Here is a 25120-nt window from a genome sequence, read left to right on the forward strand (position 1 = left end):
AGTATGAGCATATTTTCTTTTACTTCACTGAATTAAGCTTTAAAATCCTTGTCCGACAATTCCATTATCTGGGTCATCTTGAGCTTTTTTTCCCCCTGTTGATTGTCTTTTTTCTTACAAATGGGTCATATTTATTTATTTATTTTTATTTAAAATTTTTTTTTTGCTTTTTATGGCCGCACGCATGGCACAGGAGTTCCCAGGCTAGGGGTCAAATTGGAGCTACAGCTGCTGGCCTAAACCACAGCTCACGGCAATGCGGGATCCTTAACCCACCGAATGCGGCCAGGGATCGAACCAGCAATCTCATGGATTCATTTCTGCTGTGCCATGACGAGAACTCCCTTTTTTGGGGGGGGTCATATTTATTTATGTGTTAAGTAAGTTCGAATTGTATTTTGGACATTGTTAATGTTATGCTGTAAAGACTGAATTTTGTTATTTTCCTCTGAAAGTTGTTTTTTTGTTTTAGCAGATAATTAATTCAACTTAATCTACAATCTAACTATTGGGTTATAGCTCAAATCTTAATTTAGTTCTTTTATCCCTAGCTGAATTGTTGTTTTCACATACCCAGCATGTGCACGGTTTAGGGATCAGATAGAGATTTGGGCAAAGACATATAATTTGCATTTATTCCTTTCAGGTTATCTCTTTCTAGGAGTTACCCCTTCTCTTTCCAGTATATGTGGTTGTTTTAAACTATGTACTTTGGTAATTCAGACTAAAAGGTTGTGATTATGCTACTAGAGTTTTAGCCACCCTATGCAGCACCAACTAAACTCGTCCCTCAGGCTAAAAGCTGTAGAAATGGAAACTCATATTCCTGTGCCATTCACTTCTTCCAGGTGTTGAATTTGTAATGTTATCTTTGGGAGGGTATGTCCAGAGTCATTTATTTGGTCATATTGGAAGTGGGAATTAGAGGGAATATAAGTTGATACAATCTTTTTTTTTTTTTGTCTTTTTGCCTTTTCTAGGGCTGCTCCCGTGACATATGGAGGTTCCCAGGCTAGGGGTCCAATTTGGAGCTGTAGGCACCTGCCTACGCCAGAGCCACAGCAACATGGGATCCGAGCCACAATGCTGGATCCTTAACCCACTGAGCAAGGGCAGGGACTGAACCCGCAACCTCATGGTTCCTAGTTGGATTCATTAACCACTGCACCACGACGGGAACTCCCGATACAACCATTTTGATAATGAATTTGGCAGTGTCTAGTAAAGGCTGAAGTTGAGAATATATTAGAGAATTTTTTGCACAAGTATATATGTATAAATTATCATTGCAATTTTTTGTGACAGAAAAAATTGCAAATAAACTATATATTCATCAACAAAATAGTAGGTGAATAGATATTAAGATACTTATAAAATGAAATGCAATACTGTAGTAAAGATGAGCAATTAGTGATATCTATCTATCTACCTATCCATCTGTGTATATCAGTGTGATTAAGTTAAAATGCAATAAGTAAAAAAAAATGTAAATTTCAGAGGTATATGTATAGCATTAATTATATAAAGTTACAAATATGTGAAACTATATATATTGTTTTGGATATAGAGATATATATATAGTGTATGTAGCTGCCCTATCTAAAATTTACCCTGTCCATCATTCCAGCCTCTTTCAACATTTTCCATTTCTTCCTCTTGGTTTAGTATTTTTTTTCTTTTATGACATTATCAGTACTTAATGTATTATACATTTTAGCTATCTATTTTTTTTCTGATTGTCTTCATCACTAAAATATTAGCTCTATGAAAGCAGAGATTTGTGTCTTCTTTATTCATGACAGTATCTCTAGTGCCTTGAACAGTGTTTGACATATAATAGGTACTTAATAAGTATTTGCTGAATGAAGAAAATAGTGTAAAAATATGAGGATTTGATTAACCACAGAGTAGCTAAGTTTTATGGGGGCCTCTAGTGAATCTAAAATGTTTTATTTCTGGAGGTCCTGTCGTGGCTCAGCGGAAACGAATCTGACTAGTATCCGTGAGGACACAGGTTCAGTACCTGGCCACGCTCAGTGGGTTAAAGATCCAGCGTTGCTGTGAGATGCTGTGAGATTCGGTATAGTTTGCAGACGTGGCTTGGATCCTGCATTGCTCTGGCTGTGGTGTAGAGCAGCGGCTATGGCTCCGATTTGACCCCTAGCCTGGGAACCTCCATATGCCGTGGGTATGGCCCTAAAAATAGAAACAAACAAAAAAAGTTTTACGTCTTATATAGTATCTAATATAAATATGACAAAATATTAAGATCTGATGGTACTAGGTAGTGGAAAAAATAATGTTTATGATATTACTTTTTATATTATTATGTTGGAAATATTTCATTAAAGCAAAACAAGCACCAAAAAGTTTGGAGAAGATTTTGCAGACCATTGTAGCATAGAATTTAGGGGAAGAGGGAGTTTCAAAAAGGAATAGGGAGATATTTGAAATGTTGGAATTAGTCACCAAGAGATAAGATAATTGTAACTGACTATTAGGAAATTATTAGTGACTATTGAAAGAACATGTTTCAGCAAGGAGATGATAATAGGTAGGACGCTGAGGAAATGGAGGTAGTAGGTGGAGGAATGGAGATCACTTATTCAGTGTGATGACAAGTACAGCTTTTCCATGATGGAAAATTTATTCGTGTCTATGAGCAGAACAGAACGATCCATTGAAAAGATAGAGACTTAAAATGCTGGAAAGAAAGAAGACAATTAAGAGGAGCGTTTATAATTAGAGGCATAGTTTAAAAAGGGGCACTTCACTTGGCAGTGAAGAGAGGCACTACTTCTGAAATAGATGAGAGGAAGCTTTACACAGATTGGTAGAGAGAAAGAGAATAAAAAGTGAGGGAGTTCATATCTGTCTCACTGAAGTAGTAAGGAAGGCCAGCTAGGTACTGAATAGTGGATAAGGTTCAGGTTAGTGAATAAGCCCAATATACATGTTAGAAGTTGAAGTTATAAGAGCCTAGGTTGATTATTATGGTATCAATTATATGGATGATTTTAGGCTTTGAATCATTTGAAACAGTTAGAATTGGCCTTAACGGAATGGGTACATTTGAGTGGCTTGGACAGTAATGCTAACAAAAGCGAACATTCATATGTGCCAGGGATTAATCTAGGTTCTTTATTGCATTCAGTTAATCCTGACAACAACCTTTGATGTAACTATGTTATTATATGCATTTTGCAGGTGAGGAAATTGAGATAATTGGGAAGTAACTTGCTCAAGGTCATGCCCAGGCAGAGCTGAAATTTAAACCTAGGCTAACCCTAACTCCTGAGCCTATTCCCCTCAACAATATTATACTTTCTTAATGGGGCAATAGGAGCTTTAAATGATGACAAAGAGCGGGGTTAGTAAAGCAGATGAAGAGAAAGGAACGGACTTTATTTCTTTATTTCCAGGTTACACAAAAGACACAACTTTTTTTCTTTTTTGGCCATGCCTATGGCATGTGGAAGTTTCAAGGCCAAAGATGGAACCCATACCACAGCAGCAACAGGAGCCTCTGCAGTGACAATGCCATATCTTTAATCTGCTGCACCACAAGGGAACTCTCTAAGACACCACTTAAAAAAATTAATTATTTATCAAAGCCTCAAGCATCCTAGAAATTTATGAATAAATTATTGAACTTTTACTCACACAAAATGTCTGTTATTTTCTCAGAAATTTATATTATAATCATTTTCTTTCATAATGATTCCAACTATTTAATCAAAATTAACTCTTCAACATCATTCTTTACATCATCATTTATCTTGGAAGCATGGAATTTCTCTTTAGGATATGTTTTTGGGAATGAATAGTAGGATATAGGATGATCAAGGAGTTCCTGTTGTAGCTCAGCTGGCTATGAACCCAGCTGGTATCCATGAGGATGTGGGTTTGACCTCAGCCTTGCTCAGTGGGTTAAGGATCCAGTGTTGCCAATGAATTGGGAAATTTTGAACTAAGAATGCAAGTACTTCAAAATACAAAGAATCGGCGTTCCCATCTTGGTAGGTCGTAGACATAGCTCGAATCCTGAGTTGTTGTGGCTGTGGCGTAGGCCGGCAGCTGCAGCTCTGATTCAACCCCTAGCCTGGGAACTTCCATGTGCTGAAAGTTCGGCCCTAAAAAGAAAAAAAAAGTATAGAATGACCAGCCTGATTAGCCAGACCAACCTGTCAATCACTGAGGTGACACAGTCCAATTGTGTATACATCCTAAAGAGTCAAATCACTAACATTTTATGAACATTTTCACCAGAACCATTAAGCTTGTCCACTCCGTGTATCATAACAGGCAGTTTCTTTGTTATCCGTAGACTATTTTGGGCTACTCAGAAATACCTTTTATTGATATTTGTTCATATATGTATGTACTTTTTTCACAAGCATCCAAGAATTTTCACCTTTATTTAGATAATCAAATGTAATGGCTGGCTCAATGCTTTTTCTTTTTTTTTTTTCCACTTTTTAGGGCTGCACCCACAGCATATGGAGGTTCCCAGGTAGGGGTTGAATTGGTGCTATAGCCTCTGGCCTATGCCATAGCCACAGCAATGCAGGTTCGGAGCCTCCTCTGTGACCAACACCGCAGCCCTCGGCAACAACAGATCCTTACCCCACTGAGTGAGGCCAGGGATCGAACCCATATCCTCATGAATTCTAGTCGGGTTTGTTAACTACTGAGCCAAGATGGGAATGCCAATTCTTTGTATTTTGAGGTACATGCATTCATAGTCCAAAATTTCCCTTTTACTTAAGTTGCTATTAAAAATTTGTGGCTTCTAATGGGAAATTAAATTTTATTCAAGGCTAAATAAAAGAGAATCATCATTTTAATTGCTCCCAGCAAACCAATGATCTTAGTTTCAAGTTCAAATTCCCCCAAGGGGTGAACCTGGGCACAGTTTTTATATTAGGCCATCTAATGGTGGGAGGAGCATTCAGGCAGAGGCAAAAGCAAGGGCCAAGATGTTTAGATTAGAGTGATCCTACAGTTTCCAAGGAGCCTCAGGGTCACTGGAGTCAAGAGAGTGGGATGAGATAGGGTCAGAGAGGTGATAGGAGTTGGGAAGAAAAAAACCATTCAGGGTTTGTTCTCCATTATAAGGACTTTGGCTTTTACTCTGAATGGGGTGGGAAAAGGCTGGAGGGTTCTGTGCAAAGTGGGATGTTCTGTTTTAGGCTTAAATAAGACTACTCCGGAAACTATTGAAAACCATGAAAGGGGGACTAGTGAGGATTCTATACAGTGAACTGTATAAGAGATTATGTTGGCTGGAGTCAGACCAGGAGTTAATTTGGGCCATGGGTGGCTTGACATGCCCATGAGACAAACAGTAGCAGATACTGAGTGGACAATAGGGGACCAAAGTCTGGAATGGGGTCTGGGGAGCCTCGGAGTCTGGGCTGGAGGTAAACATAGGAAACTCACTGTGAAGATTTTATTTAAAGCCCCCAAAATGTTCACTAAATGACTAAAGGTTGTTGAAGGAAGAAAAGGAATTTGAATGCTAAAAAGCTAGAACTTTTCAAGTAATGAAGGGAGTGTTCTCAGCCCAGGCAGAGAAAGTAGGATCCACCCCATAACATCCAACCTGGGCCCCAGCCTGAGGGTGAAGATGGCACTCAGGTATGGCTGTGGACTAAATGTTTCTGGCCTTCCAAAATTCATATGTGAAATCTTACGCCGGCTTTGGGAGGTGGATTGAGATTAGTGCCTTTATTTTTATTTTTTTCTGCATCTATGGTATGTTCCCCACTCCCACCCTACCCCAAGTCTGGAGCCCTGCTGTGTCCTGCCCCCACTTCTCACGATTCCCCCACTTTTTTCCTTCCTCTACCCTCCTCCTCATTTCCTACTTCACCTTTGATCTTTTACTTCTCAGTGTCTTTTCCAGGCTCAGACCTGTTTGGTGCTCACAGGACACCCTCTGAGTGTTCCCTGCAAGCTTGCCTACCTGTGGGTTGTGCTGGGTGTGGGGCAGGGAGCTATGTTTCCTCCTCTTCCTCCTCCTCTCCCTGGCCCTCCTGCTCCATAGCTCCTAGTTCCTGGGCTGAAGGGGAGTGTGAAGTGAGGTGAAGGCTGTGGTAAGATGATGAGGGGTAGGAATGTAACAGGCTAGCACAGGTCTGGGATTAATGTCTTTATAAAAGAGGCCTCGTAGTGCTCCCTTGCCCCTTCTGCCATGTGAGGTCACATCAGAAAGGCCTCAGGTATGAATCAGGAAGCAGGTCCTCACCAGGCACCACGGCTGCTGGTGTCATTATGATCTTTGTTTTCTCTTAATTGTCGAAGATTTATTTTGGATGTTTTGTCCATACCATATATAATTTAATATTCTTTTACCTAAACCAAGGATTTTGTTGTTGCTGAGATGGAAAAACATTGATTTAGTCACCACAGTTAACAGCATTAAAAATAATTGGTCAACTCTCAGTTCTGTTCCCAAAGCTTTTGCTAAATCAACCTGCTTTGATCACTGCTCCTCAGCTTTCACCAACCATTAAATTAGTTGAATTAAGAAAGGTCAAAATGGGAGTTCCCGTGGTGGCGCAGTGGTTAACGAAGCTGACTAGGAACCATGAGGTTTCGGGTTTGATCCCTGGCTCTAGAAAAGGCAAAAAGACCAAAAAAAAGAATGGTCAAAATGGTTGAGACTTGTAGAGTACTTTTTTTTTTTTTTGCTATTTCTTGGGCCGCTCCCGTGGCATATGGAGGTTCCCAGGCTAGGGGTTGAATCGGAGCTGTAGCCGCCGGCCTACGCCAGAGCCACAGCAACGCGGGATCCGAGCCACGTCTGCAACCTACACCACAGCTCATGGCAACGCCGGATCCTTAACCCACTGAGCAAGGGCAGGGACCGAACCCGCAACCTCATGGTTCCTAGTCGGATTCGTTAACCACTGCGCCATGACGGGAACTCCTGTAGAGTACTTTAAAAGGACTTTCACATCCATTATATCATTTGACCCATCCACTAAATCTTTAGGTGCCAAGGCAGGTTTTATTGTTCCCATTTTACAGAAGAAGAAACTGAGGCTTAGGGTGATTATGATTGGTCCTAGCATGAATAAGTGGTAAAACTGAGTCTTGAATCTGATTCTTCCTGACTCCAAGTCCAGGCTAAGAATGTCTTTCCACATTGTAGTTGAGTCTGTAAGCATTTTCCTATTAATGTAATTGACGTGTGTTTCCATCACCTTCTTTTTCTATTGGCTTCATTGGGTTTCCCAGCAGAGGGGCTTCCTAATGTGCCTATCTCCCTCCTGGGTGGTTGCATGGCAGCACACCTAGGTTCCTCCTATTTCCAGTCTTGCATTTCCCTTTTCTATGGCCCTTCTAGGTTCACCATCTGTGGAAATCTCCTGCTTCTCTAGACTCGACTTCTAAAGTCTTTTCACAGTCCCCTGGCAGTGGGACCTCCCATCCCAATCATCAGCAGGAGAGCCCATCAGAGAGGGGAGGGAGAGGGCACGGACCGCAGCACGCCGGGAAGCCATGCTGAGGGTTACTTCTGCATTTCCTTCCTCGCGGTCTTCAGGAGCATCCTCGCCGCCCTCAGGCCCCGGCTCTCTCCAGCCCGCCCCGGATCCGCCTCCCCCTCCTTCCTCCTGGAGGCTGAGACGAAGCGTGGGACGCACCTGTGTCCCTCTCCGGTCACCCGGTTGAGGCACCGGGGGCTGCTCCCGGAGCAGGAGTTACAGGCCCGGAAAACGCCAATGGGAGATCCAAATGGTCGGGGACTCCGGCTCTTTAAGAGGCTTTTCTCTGGGAAACACCCGTCCCCTCCGTGCGCCTTATGAATGGAAATACTCCTCCCCCGGTCGAGCCCATTTTCCCATTTCACCAGGAGCCGCAGCTTGCTCTCTCCTTTCGGTCTCCCCGCCCACATCAACGCGGGCAGCTCCAGGAGGGGACGGACAGGAAGCCTTTGGCCGCCTATTAAATCCCACCCATTTCTCCGGGGGCGATTTCCTAACCTTCCGGGACCGAATTCTGCAATTTGATGTGCGTTTTGTCCGAATGGTAGCGACACGGGCCTAAGGGAGGGGGAAAGCGAGGGGGTGGGGGGTGGGGGGTATGCGCTCTTTTCCTCGCAACATCGCTGGCGGAGCGAGGGAGCTCACACGACACAGATTTTGGGGCAAAGCCTTTCCATCTGGACAGCACCATGTCCACCAAAGCGGAGCAGTGTAAGTAGCAGCCGGCCCGGCGTTCCGGCCCGGCCTCCGGCTGGGAGCTATTGCAGTTGCGGCGTTTGCGGCTGCTGGGAGACCTTGGCATCGTGCTGGTGCGGGGGTGGGGGCTGAGGTTGGGGCGGGTGGGGGGTGGGGGGTGGACGAGAAGGTGGGGGAGGTGGATGTTAATGGGAACGCGGCGCTGTCCCCGGTGCTGAAAATTATGCGGTCTTCGTTGGCTTGTGGTGGGGTTTTGCAAGACTGAAAAACCCTGCGAAATGAAATTAAAATGGGGTCATTCTCGGGAAAAAGATGCCTCGTATCTTTCAGATAAACATTTCAGTATCTCTTGTTGGAGTGGGGGAAGGGGGGCAGCGGCAAATCAGGGGCGGGGAACTGTCAGTGCAACCAAAGCCTGCCTGGCCTTCTGAGCATGCCCAGCTCTCGGTGCTGGAGCCATAGGGGAGTTAGAGTCTGCAGTTTCCACTTTGGGTTGGAGAGGCTAGAAGACAGAGAAGGGGGAGGGAGCCTAGCGCTAGGCAGAATCCTGGATTCACTGTAAGGAAAATCAACCCAGGAATACCAACACTAATGCTAAAACTAACCACAACCATAAGGTTAAAGCAAGAGTGGGTGCTTGCAAGACAGTGAAAGGGGCTCTGGGAAAATTATCTAATTATTTTTCCAAAGAGGTTTCCTTTGTAGGGCAGCTTACAAAAACTATACCATATAGCACGAGGATTTTATTTGTCCCAGTAATGATTGGCGAAGTGTTTGGTAGGAAACAACCTGCTAACTCCTTGTGGACAGAGGAAGTTTCCAATAGGCTCCCTTATAGCCTCTCTTATTGTAGTGCGCATTAGTAGGCCTTTGGTATGTACTTGGTAGGTTAATCAATGTGAAACCTTTTCCTGACTACACTTGAAGGATTCGGGAACTTCTGATTGTTAATAACAGATTTTTTAAAAATTAAGCAATTAATTTGAATTTTTAACAAATATACCAGAAACTATTCATCTAATTGACTCTTGTTTCTTTCAAAGTAGTACACAGTTATGTTGCTAATGCCATCACTCCTAAAAGCCTTTTAAATTCTTCTTTGGAATGGCTATTAAAGCCATTTTGTGAAATACTGAAAACAGCAGCCTCATTATTTTGGGGCAGTAGCTTGTATTTGATGAAATGCAGTCTGTCTCTTATTCATCAGGCAGATTAAATGAACTTAAGACTCATAGAATTCCCAGGTTGATGGTTCATTAGAGATGCTTTATATTCACCTACCTTCCAGAGCTTATACTTCTTTACAATTTTTTTTTTTTGGGGGGAAACTGCAACACCTGAATTTGAATCCTAGTTCTGCTGTTTACTTTTGACCTTGGGCAAAATAATTGACTTCTCTGAACTTTATTTCCTCATCTGTGACTTTGGAGTTATAATGCTGATGAGGTTGTTGTGATTGTAAATGAGAGAATATGCATGAAATGTTGAGTAGTGAGCCCAGCATTTGGCAAATATTCAATAAATGGTAGTTATGATACTGACAATGATTATCCACTCATTAGTCCCTCTCTTCTAAATTGTTAGGAAGTTCTTTTGTGATGTTTTGCCCCATTTTGAAAAGTTAAATCTAAGCCTCAAAGATAAATTTTGCTTCTACAGAGGTTTTTGACAAAATTGGATGCATTGTATCTTGAGTAATGATAACACAGTTGGAATCAGTGCAGAACTTCCTGCTTGAGTCTATCACACCCTTGAAGTTTTTATTATAGTGCAGTTGTTTAAAAAACCACCACCTGTCATTTGCTTTTATAGTTACATATTATGTAAGTAATTTCAGGTTAAAGCCAGTGAGTGCTACTGTCCTATTCCTTGTTATATTTTGAGATGCACTGGATGCTTTGCCTTGTCTCTTTCCTGGGCAGTTAATGCCAAGATGAATAAAATATATATGTGGACTTGGATGTGTAGTGCACATTGTGTGTTGTTAAGTAGGTAGTTTAGAGTTTGTTGGGTTTTTTTGTAAAACAGATTTTTTTTTTCATCTGTAAATGATGGAAAGGATACTGTATATGAAGGTAAAACATGTGGATTCGAATTTTTCATGCCCTTCTCATTAACTGTGAGACATAGTTAACTGGGCAATTAACTTAATAGTTTTGTGTCTCAGAATTTCCATCTGTAAAGTAAGAAATAGGAGTAGCAGCTATCTTTGTTTAGCCTTTAGCATTTTGGAGGGCAAAGGAGGTAAATGGGAGTAGGCTCTGAAAAGGATAAGGATGCTTTGGGTGTTTTTAGGTATCTTTAGTGTGAAAGGAAGTTAAGAATTTCTTTCTCTTTTTCTCTCTTTAAGATGTACTAACGTGATGAGTTTACACTCTAGTGCACGTAATATACCTGAAAATGGAGCAAACACAGGAAAAGCTGCATGGTTGCTGTTTAGGAAGGGTGCATACTTTTTAATCAAGAGAAGTTGCAGATCTGTGATATTTTATCCTTGGACTCAGTAGGAGTATGACTACGAGGAAGGCTTTCAGAGGGCTATGAAATTTTTCTCTTCTACTGGATGTGGAGACCACCAGAATATGAGAGAAAGAGAGCATTTATTTCTTTTCTGCATTTAGGAGTGTGCACAGTACCAATTGCCTAAGGACCAAGGGGGAGATAGAGCCTTAATGCAGTGTCAAAATATTATTTCCGTTACTCTTCTTTCTGAGGTCTCTTGATGTAGGTAAAGATTTCTTTGGTACCAGAAATAGACATAGTTTGGTTGAGCCAATAGGAGGAAGTACATTTTAACCAAGCAAATTATGTGACTTACATTGAGATGTAATGTATCCCGTATATGTGAAAGATGATTTTATTTTTATGTAGTAGCATTTTCTTTAATAAAATAAGTAATAATGATGAAAGAGAGGCTAGGTTTAGTTAAGATATAGTTTGGAGCTTTTTTTATGCATTCATTCTGTTTCTTGGGTTTTGTGTAGAACATCATAATAGAAGGTGAAGGCTCCCTAGCAATTTCTCAGGCAATTGCACAGAGTTAAATTTTTTTTCCTCCAAATGCTTCTTTTTCTTAAAGTCAAAATTCACTGTAGTGAAAATGTTTATGTAGCTGATATAGAATAATAAAAATAAGAATTTATAGAGAGAAGAGAGGAATCCTACCCTCCCACCCCATACACAGCTGTTTTGCCATCTTTTAAGAGTTAAAATTGACCAATCTGGAGTACTTTGGGTGTGCTCTTTCTAAAGAAGCTTGCTTTTGATAATAGTAGAAGTTAAGAGTTGGGGTTCTAGAATCAGACTGCTACATGGTTTTAAATCCTGGCTCTTCTTCTTGCATTCTCTGTGACCTTGGACAAGTTAACTCAACCTCTGTAAAGCCTCAACTGCATTATTTGTAAAATGGGGATGGTTATAGTTGTTGTTAAGGTTAAATGAGGTGATCCATGACAAGTGCATAGCACAGAATCCTGGCACCTAATGAAGAGTTAATAAATGCTAACTATTATCATCATCATCAAGTATAAAACCTTGTGCTTATGGTTAAAATAAGGATAATTATAAAGCTTGGATCTAGCCTTCTTAGAGTGCAGAAAAAAAAAGTAGCTACAATATTATTTGAATGGGGCATGGGCTATTGGACTCTTTTATTCTCCTTTCCTTGTCATAGGTGTCTTCCACAGCAATCAGCCTAACCCATTTGGGGTGGGAGGGGATCTCTGCATGGCAACTACTTGACCTGATATATCTAGCAAGTGATCTAGCTGATCACCTAAACAGAACATTTCTAGGGCATGCCTACCTATCCATTACCTTTTGTATTATGATGTCACTGTAGCAGCTGGTAAACATAAATCACTAATATAAATATCTATCAAAATGTTTGTCAAATTTGGAAATTAACCTGGGTATAAACTCAATAGGGCTAATTTTAGAAATGTGAATATGTGCCATTTTAAATGTATTTACCTTACTCAACATCCTTATCTCAGTAACTAAAAATCCTTTTGATCACATCAAAACAAACACTTTTAAGTGTATTGCTAATTAGCCCTGTGATTTGAAGTTAAACTTGTCCCTCTCCCCTGCATATTTAAGGACCCTGCTTGGAGAAATCAATAGATAGTTTTATTTATTTTTATGTGCATTTTTGGTAGCATGACTAGAATAGAAAAGCACTTCTTTGAATAGCACTGCAACCTGTGGCCATTTAGAAATCTTTGCATGACAACATTGTTATAGAGGAAACTCTAGTTTTATTCACATATGTAAAAATTAGACCATGGCTATTAACTACTAGCTGCCCCATTCCTTATCTAAACTCATTTTCTTCTTCACTGGCTGTTCCTACTCAGATTTTTGTCTTAGGGCTACCTTTTTTTCTACCTTTAAAAACAGGATTTTGTCATTAGTCCTCTTTTTTTTGGTCTCACAGACTCTTGCTCTCATTCGCTCTTATGGTATCAGTTATCAGATCTATGTGGGTGACATGCAAACTCAGTTTTCTAGTCTAAACATGTCTCTTGAACTATGTTTGGCCTCTATCGCAATCCAGGCATCCTATGGGCAACTCAAACCTGAATTCATTTTCTTCTCTCCCAAATGTGTGCTCCTTTTTTATAGCCCTCATTTCAGTGAATGGCACTGTTATCTACCCATTCACCCCAGTCAAAAAATAGGGAGTTTTCCTAAACTTCTCCTATTCTCTACCATTACTATAACAAATCACCAAACTCTGTTGATTCTAGCCCATCCAGCTAAATCCCTGCACTAACTCCTTGGGCTAGTTACATGGGACTCTTTTTTTCCAGTTCTAACAATGTACCATGTTCTTTTTGCTGTTAATGCTTTCTTTCTCTTTTGACCCTCTTCTTTGTCTTCCCAATGCTTACTTATTGTGCAATATTTAGCTTGGAAGCCCTGTGTGGTTGCCATGATTCCCCTGTATGCCCTAGTCATGTGCTCACACTGTATTGCAATAATTAGTTTTCTTGTTAGTTGCCCTTGTTGGTGTATAGACTGTATTATGTTCATCTCTGTGTCTTCAGCATACAAATCACTGGCTACAGCACAGCATGTGCACAAAAACTGTTTCTTGAACAAGTAAAAACGATTGAGGATGAAGTAAATGTCTTTTATGAAGAAGGATTACATAATTACCTTTTTGAATATTATTCATTTCAAGATTTCACATTTTTGTTAATGTGAAGTTCTGTATTCTATATAGTATTCACATGCTTTTAAAATGGGCTTACAGGTGAATAAAAATACAGTTGTCAAACGTACTTAAAATATATTTGCTAAATAAAACTTTATAGTATTTATATAACAACTTACACTTTTCCTGAATGTTCATTGTATTTCTGGTTCTTTCTCATTAGTTAAAATTTTCTCTTAGTATATTCAGCATAAGAAATTATGATCCCGGAGTTCCCGTCGTGGCGCAGTGGTTAACGAATCTGACTAGGAACCATGAGGTTGCGGGTTCGGTCCCTGCCCTTGCTCAGTGGGTTAACGATCCGCCGTTGCCGTGAGCTGTGGTGTAGGTTGCAGACACGGCTCGGATCCCGCGTTGCTGTGGCTCTGGCGTAGGCCAGTGGCTACAGCTCCGATTCAACCCCTAGCCTGGGAACCTCCATATGCCGCGGGAGCGGCCCAAGAAATAGGAAATAGACAAAAAAAAAAAAAAAGAAAGAAATTATGATCCCTATCTGGTAGACAATCTTAGCACATAGCTAGCTTTTTTTTTTTTTTTTTTTTAAGATAAAATGACAATATATCTAAAGTCAGGGACTCTTCATGCTATAACTTGACTTGGATCCTCTGATAATATATCTGTTCAAGTTTTATGTATTGATTACTCAACCAATAAATAGGCTTTAAGTTGAGATTCTCATTTTGCAATATTATTGTTTTGCAAATTCAAAAGCATTTATTTCTTATATTCTGAAAAGATATGGGTAGCTCTGCATAAATGAATACATATATTGGCTTAGAAATGAAATGCTATAGCATTGAAAAGTACATTAAGCAAAAATATAGTATCAAGAAGCTTGCTTCTTGTAGTGTGGAAAGCTCAACCATTTCATTTCGAATTTTTAGATTTTTTCAATTCACACATTCTGTTTCTATCTTGTTTTTCTCTCCTCTTGAACTTACATATTTATTGCCACCCTGTGGCATATGGAGTTTCTGGGCCAGGGATTGGCCCACTGTTTCAGTGGGGGGATGGAATCTGCATCCCAGTGCTCCCAAGAGGTTGCCAATCCCATTGTGTCACAGTGGGAACTCCTTCTTTTGGATGTTTCTTGAAAGGATAATGCTTTCTACACAGCATATAGTTTATCAAGTGAGTCTCATTGACTATTTGATTAAAATTGAAGGTATATTCAACATTCCAGGGTGTATATCATCTTCACTGATCTCAGAAACTTGGTCTGACACTAGGACAAAACTGAAAGGATGTGTGAGTGTGTGTGTGTGTGTGTGTGTGTACACATAGGTAGTTTATATATATATATATATAATATACGTATGTGTTTATATACATGTACATATATATAATGGTATTTTTATTTTAGGAGGTAATGAACTTGCCTCAGTAGTGAAAATAGACAACACCCAATCATATAGCCAATTTAACACGTCAGTTATAGGTATTTGAATCCTTTCTTTTTTTTGCTTCTTAGGGCTGTACCCGCGGCATGTGGAGGTTCTCAGGCTGGGGGTCTAATCAGAGCTGTAGCCCCTGGCCTATGCCACAGCCACAGCAACACCGGATCCTTAACCCACTGAGCGAGGCCAGGGATGGAACCCGAAACCTCGTGGTTCCTAGTCGGATTCATTTCTGCTGTACCACGACGGGAACTCCAGCATTTGCTTCTTAAGATCTCTAGAAAGGAGGGTTGAGATATTTATTTTTTTGTGCCTATTTTGTGTTAAGCTCTTTGACACATATTAGCTTAATTCATTCTCATGATAGTTTGAGGGTCAAGTGTTATTGTATTAGTACTCTGGTTTTATGTCTTAAATATTCCTCAGATACCTCACTTCCTCTTCATTCTTACCATTACCATCCTAATTACGGAATTTATCAATTTCTATATTATACCAGCCTTTTAATTTACCTGTGTCTGCTTTGTCCCCATCAAATCTATTCTTATGTAGTCCCCTTAGTGATCCATCTAAAATACAGAGGCTATCATGTCATTCTCTTCTTTTAAATCCTTCAGTAGGAGTTCCCATTGTGGCGCAGTTGTTAACGAATCCGACTAGGAACCATGAGGTTGCGGGTTCGGTCCCTGCCCTTGCTCAGTGGGTTAAGGATCCAGCGTTGCCGTGAGCTGTGGTGTAGGTTGCAGACGCGGCTCGGATCCCGCGTTGCTGTGGCTCTGGTGTAGGTTTGTGGCTCCGATTGGACCCTTAGCCTGGGAACCTCCATATGCTGCGGGAGCGGCCCAAGAAATAGCAAAAAGACAAAAAAAAAAATCCTTCAGTAACTTCCTATTACCTTTGACCCATGTTAGAGTTCCATCTCTTTGCGATTTGTGTGAGCTCTTCTTAGATGTTAGACTACATACTACATATGTAGAGTAACTGCTCACTAATGATGGATGGTACCACGATTTAATTTCAGGGCATTTACTTCTTTTTTTTTAATTAGTGAATTTTATTACATTTATAGGTGTACAACAATCATCACAACCAAATTTTACAGCATTTCTATCCCAAACCCTCAGTGCATCCCCCCATCCCTCAACCTGTCTCATTTGGAAATCATTAAGTTTTTCAAAGTCTGTGAGTCAGTATCTGTTCTGCCAAGAAGTTCATTGAGGGCACTTTACTTTTTACATCACATTTTAAAATGCATTCCAGTTCCTACTTATGTCCTCCTTTATTTTTAAAATTCTTATTTTTGTCCTTTTAGGGCCACACCCATGGCATATGGAGGTTCCCAGGCTAGGGGTTGAAGTGAAGCTGTAGCCGCTGACCTATACCACAGCCACAGCAACGCCAGATCTGAGCCATGTCTGCAACCTACACCACAGCTCAGAGCAATGCCGGATCCTAACCCACTGATCAAGGCCAGGGATCAAACCTGTGTCCTCATGGATACTAGTCAGGTTCCTTTCCACTGAGCCACAACACAAACTCCACGTTCTCCTTTAAATGTGGCACTTGTAAAAGGAATGAATACATTATCATACCTTCCCTAGTGCAGAGTACAGGAATCTATATTTCAAAATGTAAAGTTCCTTCAGCTCTTGCATTACAATGTTAAGCCTCTAGTCTGCTGAACCTGCCAGATCTTTTCCATAGGAATTCCTGTTAAGCTTCTTTTCCTTTGCTCTCCATCTAAGCAGTGGAAAGGTACAGAGCTTTGCTTAACCCTGTATTAGTTTCCCAGAGCTGATGTAACAGATTACCACAAACATGGTAGATTAGAACAAGAGAGACTTAGTCTCACAATTCTGGAGGCTGAAAGTCTAAAATAAGGGAGTTGGCAGGCCTTGTTTCCTCTGCAGGCCTTTGTGGCTTCTTTCCCAGCTTCTGGTGGTTGATGGGAATCCTCCTTGTTCCTTGGCTTGTGCTATATCACTCCAATCACTATCTCTGTCTTCACATGGCCCCTCTGGGTCTCTGTAACCAAAATCTCCCTTTCTTTTCTCTTACGAGCCCTCCAGTCGTTGGATTTAGGGCCCACCCTCATCCACTGTGACCACATTTTAATCTGATTACATCTACAAGGCCCTATTTCCAAATAAGATTACATTTATGGGTAGTAGGTTTTAGGACTTGAACGTATCTTTTGGAGGAACATGATTCAAATCAGTACCAAGTACTAAATTTCATCTTTTTAGTGTCATTTCATTGTTCTGCCTGATTTTATCATTCAACCTATCACCTATTCCCCCACTAGTTTTTTTTTTCTTTTTTCTTTTTGCCTTTTCTAGGGCTGCTCCTGCAGCACATGGAGGTTCCCAGGGCTAGGGGTCCAATTGGAGCTGTAGCCACCTGCCTATACCAGAGCCATAGCAACTTGGGATCTGAGCCACGTCTGCGACCTACACCACAGCTCATGGCAATGTCCGATCCCTAAACCACTGAGCAAGGCCAGGGATTGAACCCGCAACCTCATGGTTCTTAGTCGGATTTGTTAACCACTGAGCCACAACGGGAACTCCTCCCCCATTAGTTTTGATCAACTACCAAAATGATATACATTACTATATTGAAATACCCAAAGTAAAAATGTTGATCAGGAGAAGTTAAAAGCATATCATATGCTTTAAAGAGCTTGTTTCAAGTTGTTTTGGGGCTATTAATCAATATATTTAAAAAAAGATTGTTTTGGAGTTCCCGTCGTGGCGCAGTGGTTAACGAATCCGACTAGGAACCATGAGGTTGCGGGTTCAATCCCTGGCCTTGCTCAGTGGGTTGACGATCCGGCATTGCCGTGAGCTGTGGTGTAGGTTGCAGACGCGGCTCGGATCCTGCATTGCTGTGGCTCTGGCGTAGGCCGGTGGCTACGGCTCCGATTCAACCCCTAGCCTGGGAACCTCCACATGCCGTGGAAGCGGCCCAGGGAAATAGCAAAAAGACAAAAAAAAAATTGTTTTTATTATAGTTGGTTTACAATGTTCTGTCAATTTCTGCTGCACAGTAAAGTGACCCAGACATACATCCATATACATTCTTAATATACTTTTTGATAAGACATTTTCACCAATTACAGATACATGCTAATGTGGTACTACCCGATCCATATTTCTTTCTTTCATTTTTTTTTTCTTCCTATCTTTTTAGAGCCACACTGGCAGCATATGGAAGTTCCCAGGCCAGGGGTCAAATTGGAGCTGTAACTGCCGGGCTACACCACAGCCACAGGAACTCGGGATCCGAGCTGCATCTGTGACCTACACCACAGCTCACAGCAATTCGGGATCCTTAACCCCCTGAGTGAGGCCAGGGATCGAACCTGCATCCTCATGGATACTAGTTGGGTTAGTTACGGCTAAGCCATGACGAGAACTCCCCAATCCATATTTCATTCCATTCCTCCTGTTCAATAAATATTAATTGAGTGTCTGCAATATGTCAAGCTCTGTACCAGGCTCTAGAGGAACTTAACAGTTCAGTCCCTTTTACAGCTGAGATGTATATACTCTTTAGCTTTCATCTGTTACTCTAGCCAGATCCCCCCAAGAAATAGGAAATTGAAGTGAACGTGGCATGATGTATTCACAGAGCACCAATACTTGCTCCTTATGACCATTATTGCGCCCCTCCCCTTCTTTTTGCTGTAAGCTACAGTTTGTTTTTGTACAGAATTTTATTGGAATCCCCTCTCCTCCATTCAACATTGTTCTTATTTTCCAGGTTTTTCTGGTAATTCTTTTCATTCTAATTTTATAATCAAGTTGCAGAGCTCCAGAAAAAAAATCTTGATGGTATTTTTGAGTATCACACTAAATTTATAAAATAATTTAGGGAGAACTGAAATCTTAAGGATATTGAATCTAACTGTCTAACAACATGGTATGTCTTTCCATTTGTTTTCAAGTCTTGTGTGTTTCTATGGGTGCTTTTGAAATTTCTTCTTAAGCTCATGCTTAGTATTTTTTAAAAATATTTTTTTCTATCATAATTGAGGTTCGCCTTTTCTTTTCTTTTTTTTTGTCTTTTTGCTATTTCTTGGGCCACTCCTGAGGCATATGGAAGTTCCCAGGCTAAGGGTCCAATCGGAGCTGTAGCCGCCGGCCTACGCCAGAGCCACAGCAACGCGGGATCCGAGCCGCGTCTGCAACCTACACCACAGCTCACAGCAACGCCGGATCGTTAACCCACTGAGCAAGGGCAGGGATTGAACCCGCAACCTCATGGTTCCTAGTCGGATTCGTTAACCACTGCACCACAACGGGAACTCCTGCCTTTTCTTCTATATTTTTATTTTTATTCATGAGGTCTATACATTTTTGCATGCCAATTTTGTGACCTTACTTTACCAAATTATTTTTTTTATAGTTGTTTTTCCATCTATTCTTTGGATTTTCAAGATATATAATTACATAATCTTCAAATAGAAAATAATTTTATTCCTTTTATCTAATTCTTATAGCTTGAATTGCTTTCTCTTTTTAATTGCATTGGCAAATATCTCCAACAAATTGTTAAATATAGCATAGAGGATGAGTATTTTTGTCTTGTTTTGAATTTTAGTAGGAGAGCCTCTAGTATTTCTCCATTAAATAAGATATTCTTTTGGGCTAAGGTAATAATTACAGAAGTATCCAGCAATTCTTATTTTATTAAGAAAAACCTGAGTGGTATTGAATTTTGTCAAGTTCATTTCTATATCTGTGGAGACCATATGATTTCTTCTCTTAACTTTATTAATATGCTGGATTGGACATTGTCATGTTTTATTGAATAATTTTTGCATTGACATTCACAAGTTAGATTGGTCCATTGTATTTTGGTGGGGAGGGGGAGTGGAGAGTAATGTTCTGGGAACAACATTATACTCACTACATAAACTGAGTTTGGAAGATTTCCTTCTTTTTTGATGCTCTGGAATAATTAAAGTAACACAGGTTTTCTGATCTTTAAACTTTTATTAGGGCTCCCTTGTGAAACCATCAGGCCTGGTGCTTTTTTGTAGTGGAACTTTAAAACTTCTTTCTCTATTTCCTCTATGACCCCTGTTGTGTTTAGACTTTCATTTCTACTGGGGTCAATTTTGGTAAGTTTTATTTCTCTAAAATTTTATTTCATTTCATCTAAGTTTTCAAATTTGTTTGCATAGAATTATGGAAAAGAGTCTTTTAGAAAATTTAAAAATTTCCGTTTTGATATTATTTTGTCCTTTTTATTTTGTCCATTTCATTATGTCTTCGATATTGTGTATTTGTGTTTTCTCTTCACATCCCCATATCCCCTTTTTTTGATTTAGATAATGCTTTGTCTATTTTCTTAATTTCTTTTCTAAGGAACACGTTTTCTAAGGAACACTATTTATTTATTTATTCTACTGGGGTATTTTTTTGGTTTCTAAATTCCCTTCTTTTGTTGTTAATTCCTTTTTCTCAAGATTTCATTCTTCAAAAAAATGTTGTTTTTTTTAAATATATATATATATATATATTTTTTTTGTCTTTTGTTGTTGTTGTTATTGTTGTTGTTGCTATTTCTTGGGCCGCTCCCGCGGCATATGGAGGTTCCTAGGCTAGGGGTTGAATCGGCCTACGCCAGAGCCACAGCAACGCGGGATCCGAGCCGCGTCTGCAACCTACACCACAGCTCAGGGCAACGCCAGATCGTTAACCCACTGAGCAAGGGCAGGGACTGAACCCGCAACCTCATGGTTCCTAGTCGGATTCGTTAACCACTGCGCCACGACGGGAACTCCTGTTTTTTTTTTTTTTTTTTTTTAAAGTTTGGTGTTCTTTCTCTAGTTTTTTTAGTTGGATGTTTATTTATTTTAATATTTTTATAGTCATTTTGAGCAGTATATTTGATACTTCCTTTAGCTGTAGCATATAGATTCTGATGATATTGGGTTTTATTATTATTTTCACAGAGTTCTACAATTTAATTTTGTAGTTTTATTTTGGCTAAAGTGTTTAAAAATGTGCTTGGAAGGGCATTTTTGTTTATTTTCTTATTCTGTGTGTGTCTTTTCACTTCTTTTTAAAATTGAAGGGTAATTAACATTAGTGTAAGGTGTGCAACATAATTCAACATTTGTGTATACTGAAGAATGATCACTGCAGTAAGTCTAGTTAACATCTTTTTATTTCATTATTGATTTTGAGTTTTATGACTATGGTCTGAGGATGATATTTGCATTATTTCTGTTCTTTGGAATTATCGAGCTTTTCTTTGTGGCATAAAATTATGTCAGTTTTCATGAATGTTCCTTATGTACTTGAAAAGAAATTGTAGCCTTTATTATTAGGGTTCAAAATTTGATATAGATATAAAAGATCCACCTTATTTATGTTATTTTTGTCTTCTATACTTTTTAAAATTTTAGTCTGCTTGATCTTGGATTTTGAGAGGCGTGTTAAGCCTCCTACTGTTAGTATATTTCTTTCTATTTCTCCTTGTATCTCCTGTAGCTTACTGCTTAATGAAAGTTATTGCCGTGCTATTGGGTGCATAAATATCAATAACTGTAATATCTTCATTAAGAATTGTAGCCTTAAGCATTATGAAGTGGCCTTTTTAATATATTGTGGTGCTTTTGCGTCTCAATTCCATCTTGTCAGATATCAAGATTAAGACCCCTGTTTTCTTTTTATTTGTGTTTGCCCGATATATCTTTCTCCATCCTTGTATTTTTAACTCTTTTGAATCTTTTTGTTTTAGGTGTGTCTCTTGTATTCTGCATAGTGTTGGATTTTGATTTATTAGCTAATCTGAAAATCCTTTTCTTTTAATAGGTGAGTTAAGCCCACTTACATCTGTTGAGATGATTAATATGTTTGGCCTCAGTTCTATCATATTGTTTTATTTTTATGTCTTTCGTATCTACACTTTTTCATTATACGTTTGGTTTTATCTGTTTGTTCTATTTGTTAATTTTATACTAATATCTTCATACAATACCATGGAAACTTTTTTTTGGACTTACTAATTCCCTATATGAACAATATTGAAATTAGCTTGTAACATCTTTTCCCTTGTATCTGATCTAGAGTAGTATCCTATTGGAGTTCCTGTTGTGGTGCAGTGGAAACTAATCCGACTAGTAGAAGTAACCATGAGGCTGTGGGTTCGATCCCTGGCCTTGCTCAGTGGGTTAAGGATCTGGCGTTGCCATGAGCTGCAGTGTAGGTTGCAGATGCGGTTCAGATCCTGTGTTGCTGTGGCTGTGGCTGCTACAGCTCTGATTAGACCCCTAGCCTGGGAACCTCCATATGCCATGAATGTGGCCCTAAAAAGCAAAAAAAAAAAAAAAAAAAAAAAAGGCAAAAAAAAAAGTAGAGTAGTATCCTATTATTTCTAGGTAATGTCTATTGGACAGTCATAAGCATTTGTACTTCTTACTCCCCTGTCCCCAACTTTTGATAATTATACTGTATCTACTAAATTCTCTCCTTTATAACTATGGTTTATCTTTGTTCTATTGGTATATTTATATTTAATGCTCACCAGTGATTCTTATATTGCTTATCTCAGTCTGTTTTGGTTGTCTGAATGTTCTTTTCTAATAGATTCATTAGGAAGAGCTCACAGGATCAACATACCTTGAGTTTTGGCAAGTTTATAATATTTTGTTTGTAGCATCTTGCTTGGAGACCAGTTTTTGTAGATATAAAATCCTTGATTCATATCTCCCTTCCTTGAGTGTCTTAAATTTGTTACACCATGTCCTTTGGGCATTAGGACTTGGCTGAACAATCTGGGGACAAACTTGTTTTCTTTTCTTTGTTAGTGTCTTAGCCTTGTTGCCAGGTTGCCCAAATGATGTTTTATTTTCTTTTTAAAGTAATTTTAACTATAATATGATTCAGTGTTGGTCATGCTGAAATGATTGTGGTGTATCCTTTCAATATATAATTTCAAGATTTAAAATAATTTTTTGTTTTGTTTTGTTTTGTTTTTGGCCCCATCTGCATCATATGGAAGTTCCTGGGCCAGGGATCAAATCTGAGCCACAGCTGTGACCTACACCACAGTTGTGGCAATTCTAGACCCTTAACCCATTGCCCTGGGCTGGGGTTGGATCCTTAACCCATTGAGCCACAGAGGGAAACTCCAGGATTTTTTTTTTAATTTTAGGAAAGTTTTATTTATTTATTTATTTATTTAGTTAGTTAGTTATTGGCCACCCCATGGCACATGGACTTCCTGGGCCAAGGATCAGATCTGAATTGCAATTGTGACCTCTGCCGCAGCTGTAGCAACACCGGATCCTTTAAAACCACTGTGCTAGGCTGGGAATTGAGCCTGTGTCCTGGCACTGCAGAGATGTCACAGATCTCGTTGTGTCACAGCACGAACTCCTTAATATTTATTTTAACCTATTGTTTGACATTCTTCTTTGCAATCCCTATCATATGTATGTTGGGTATTTTTTGCTTATCTTCCGTATCGATTGAATGTTTTTAAAATCTTTCTCTGCATTTCTTTTGTGTTTTTTAAAGGGTCACCTGTGCAATATACCTTTATTAGTCTGTATGAACTAACCTATTCATGGTGATTCCACATGCAAATATAATTATTCAGCTCAACATGAAATGTCAAATATATATAAAATGACACTATTCAGTTGAATATTACCTTATTTCTCATAAATCCAAACTTATTCATCATAAGTAAGTACTCTTGGTCTTAGGTAGAAAGCTTCTCAAATTTCATTTCTAATTTTTGACATTAGTCTGGAAAAATACTATTGATTTTTATATGGTAATCTTATATTCTGAACCTCTGTAACACTCACTTATTAGTCTAGTAACTTTGGGGGTGTTACTTAAAGTTTTCAACACATAACATTATGTCATCTGTGAATAAAGATTGTTTTACATCTGCCTTTCAAATCTTTTTTTTTTTTTTTTTGGTCTTCTAGGGCCGCACCCACAGCATATGGAGGTTCCCAGGCCAGGGGTCGAATTGGAGCTGCAGCTGCTGGCCTACGCCACAGCCACAGCAACACCAGATCTGAGCTGTACCTGCAACCTATGCCGCAGCTCGAGACAACACCAGATCCTTGACCCACTGAGCAAGGCCAAGGGTTGAACCCACATCCTCATGGATACTAGTCTGGTTCTTAACCTGCTGAGCCACAGTGGGAACTCCTGCCTTTCAAATCTTTATGCCTTTTCTTTTTCTTTTTTTTATTGCGCTGGCTAGGACCTCCAGGACAATGTCAGCTAAGAGTGGTATGAGTGGACATCCTGGCTTTGTTCGTGGTCTTAGGTAGAAAGTTTTGTTTCTTTCACAGTATGCATTCCTGAAAAACACCACATTTGGTCATAATGTATATCCTTTAAAATTTTTGTTGGATTCTATTTGATAATATTTTGTTAAGGATTTTTGTGTCTAGGTTTACGAGAGATACTGGTTTATAGTCTTATTTTCTCATAATATTTTTGTATGGTTTTGAGGTCAGGGTAAAATTGGCCTCACAAAATGAGTTAGGAAGTATTTCCCTTTTCTAGATTTTCTGAAAGAGTTTGTGTAGAGTTGATATTCATTTTTCTTTACATTTTTGATAAGATCAACCTTTGAAGCCATCAAGGCCTGAAGCGCTCCCCCCCCCCAACCCCCCCCGCTTTTAAAAAATGTATTTTTGAAAGTTCCCTTGTGGCATAGGGGTTAAGCATCTGGCATTGCTGCAGCTATAGCTCAGGTCCAAGTACTTCTAGATGTCGCAGGTGAGGCCAAAATTTTTTTTTTTTGTCTTTTAGTCTTTTTTTTTTAAGGGTTGTACCACGGCATTTGGAGGTTCCCAGGCTAGGGGTCAAATTGGAGCTGTAGCCTCTGGCCTACGCCACAGCCACAGCAGTGCCAGATCCAAGCCACCTCTGCAACCTACACCACAGCTCACCGCAACACCGGATCCTTAACCCACTGAGCGAGGCCAGGGATTGAACCCTCAACCTCGTGGTTCCCAGTGGGATTCATTTCCGCTGTGCCATGACAGGAACTCCCAAAAATTAAAAAAAAAAAAAAAAAGATTTAAAATTTTGAATATAATTTTTCTAATTGATATAGAACTCTTCGAGGGCTTTCTTTGTTGCTGTTGGTTTGTTTTTAGTCACTTTTTAAAAAAATGGCTGCACCTGTGGGATATGGAAATTCCTGAGCAGATAATGAATCTGAGGCAGAGCTGCAACCCAAACTGCAGTTGAAGCAATGCTGGATCCTTTAAGTCACTGTGCCAGTCCAGGGGTCAAATCTGTGCCTCAACAGTGACCTTA

General features: G+C 39.7%; 1 protein-coding gene across 2 annotated transcripts in view; it reads left to right on the forward strand.

Moving 5' to 3' along the window:
- Positions 1-8091: 8091 nt before the first annotated feature.
- The window catches only part of UNC79 (unc-79 homolog, NALCN channel complex subunit), a 263893-nt gene continuing 246864 nt past the window's right edge, over positions 8092-25120 (forward strand). For both annotated transcript variants that reach the window (XM_047795599.1, XM_047795600.1), the window contains exon 1: positions 8092-8204. In XM_047795599.1, coding sequence (XP_047651555.1) covers positions 8183-8204 — 22 coding nt within the window. In that variant the 5' untranslated portion in view covers positions 8092-8182. The remainder of the gene's footprint in view (positions 8205-25120) is intronic.

Source organism: Phacochoerus africanus, chromosome 9 (assembly GCF_016906955.1).
Source record: "Phacochoerus africanus isolate WHEZ1 chromosome 9, ROS_Pafr_v1, whole genome shotgun sequence".
Classification (NCBI taxonomy): domain Eukaryota; kingdom Metazoa; phylum Chordata; class Mammalia; order Artiodactyla; family Suidae; genus Phacochoerus; species Phacochoerus africanus.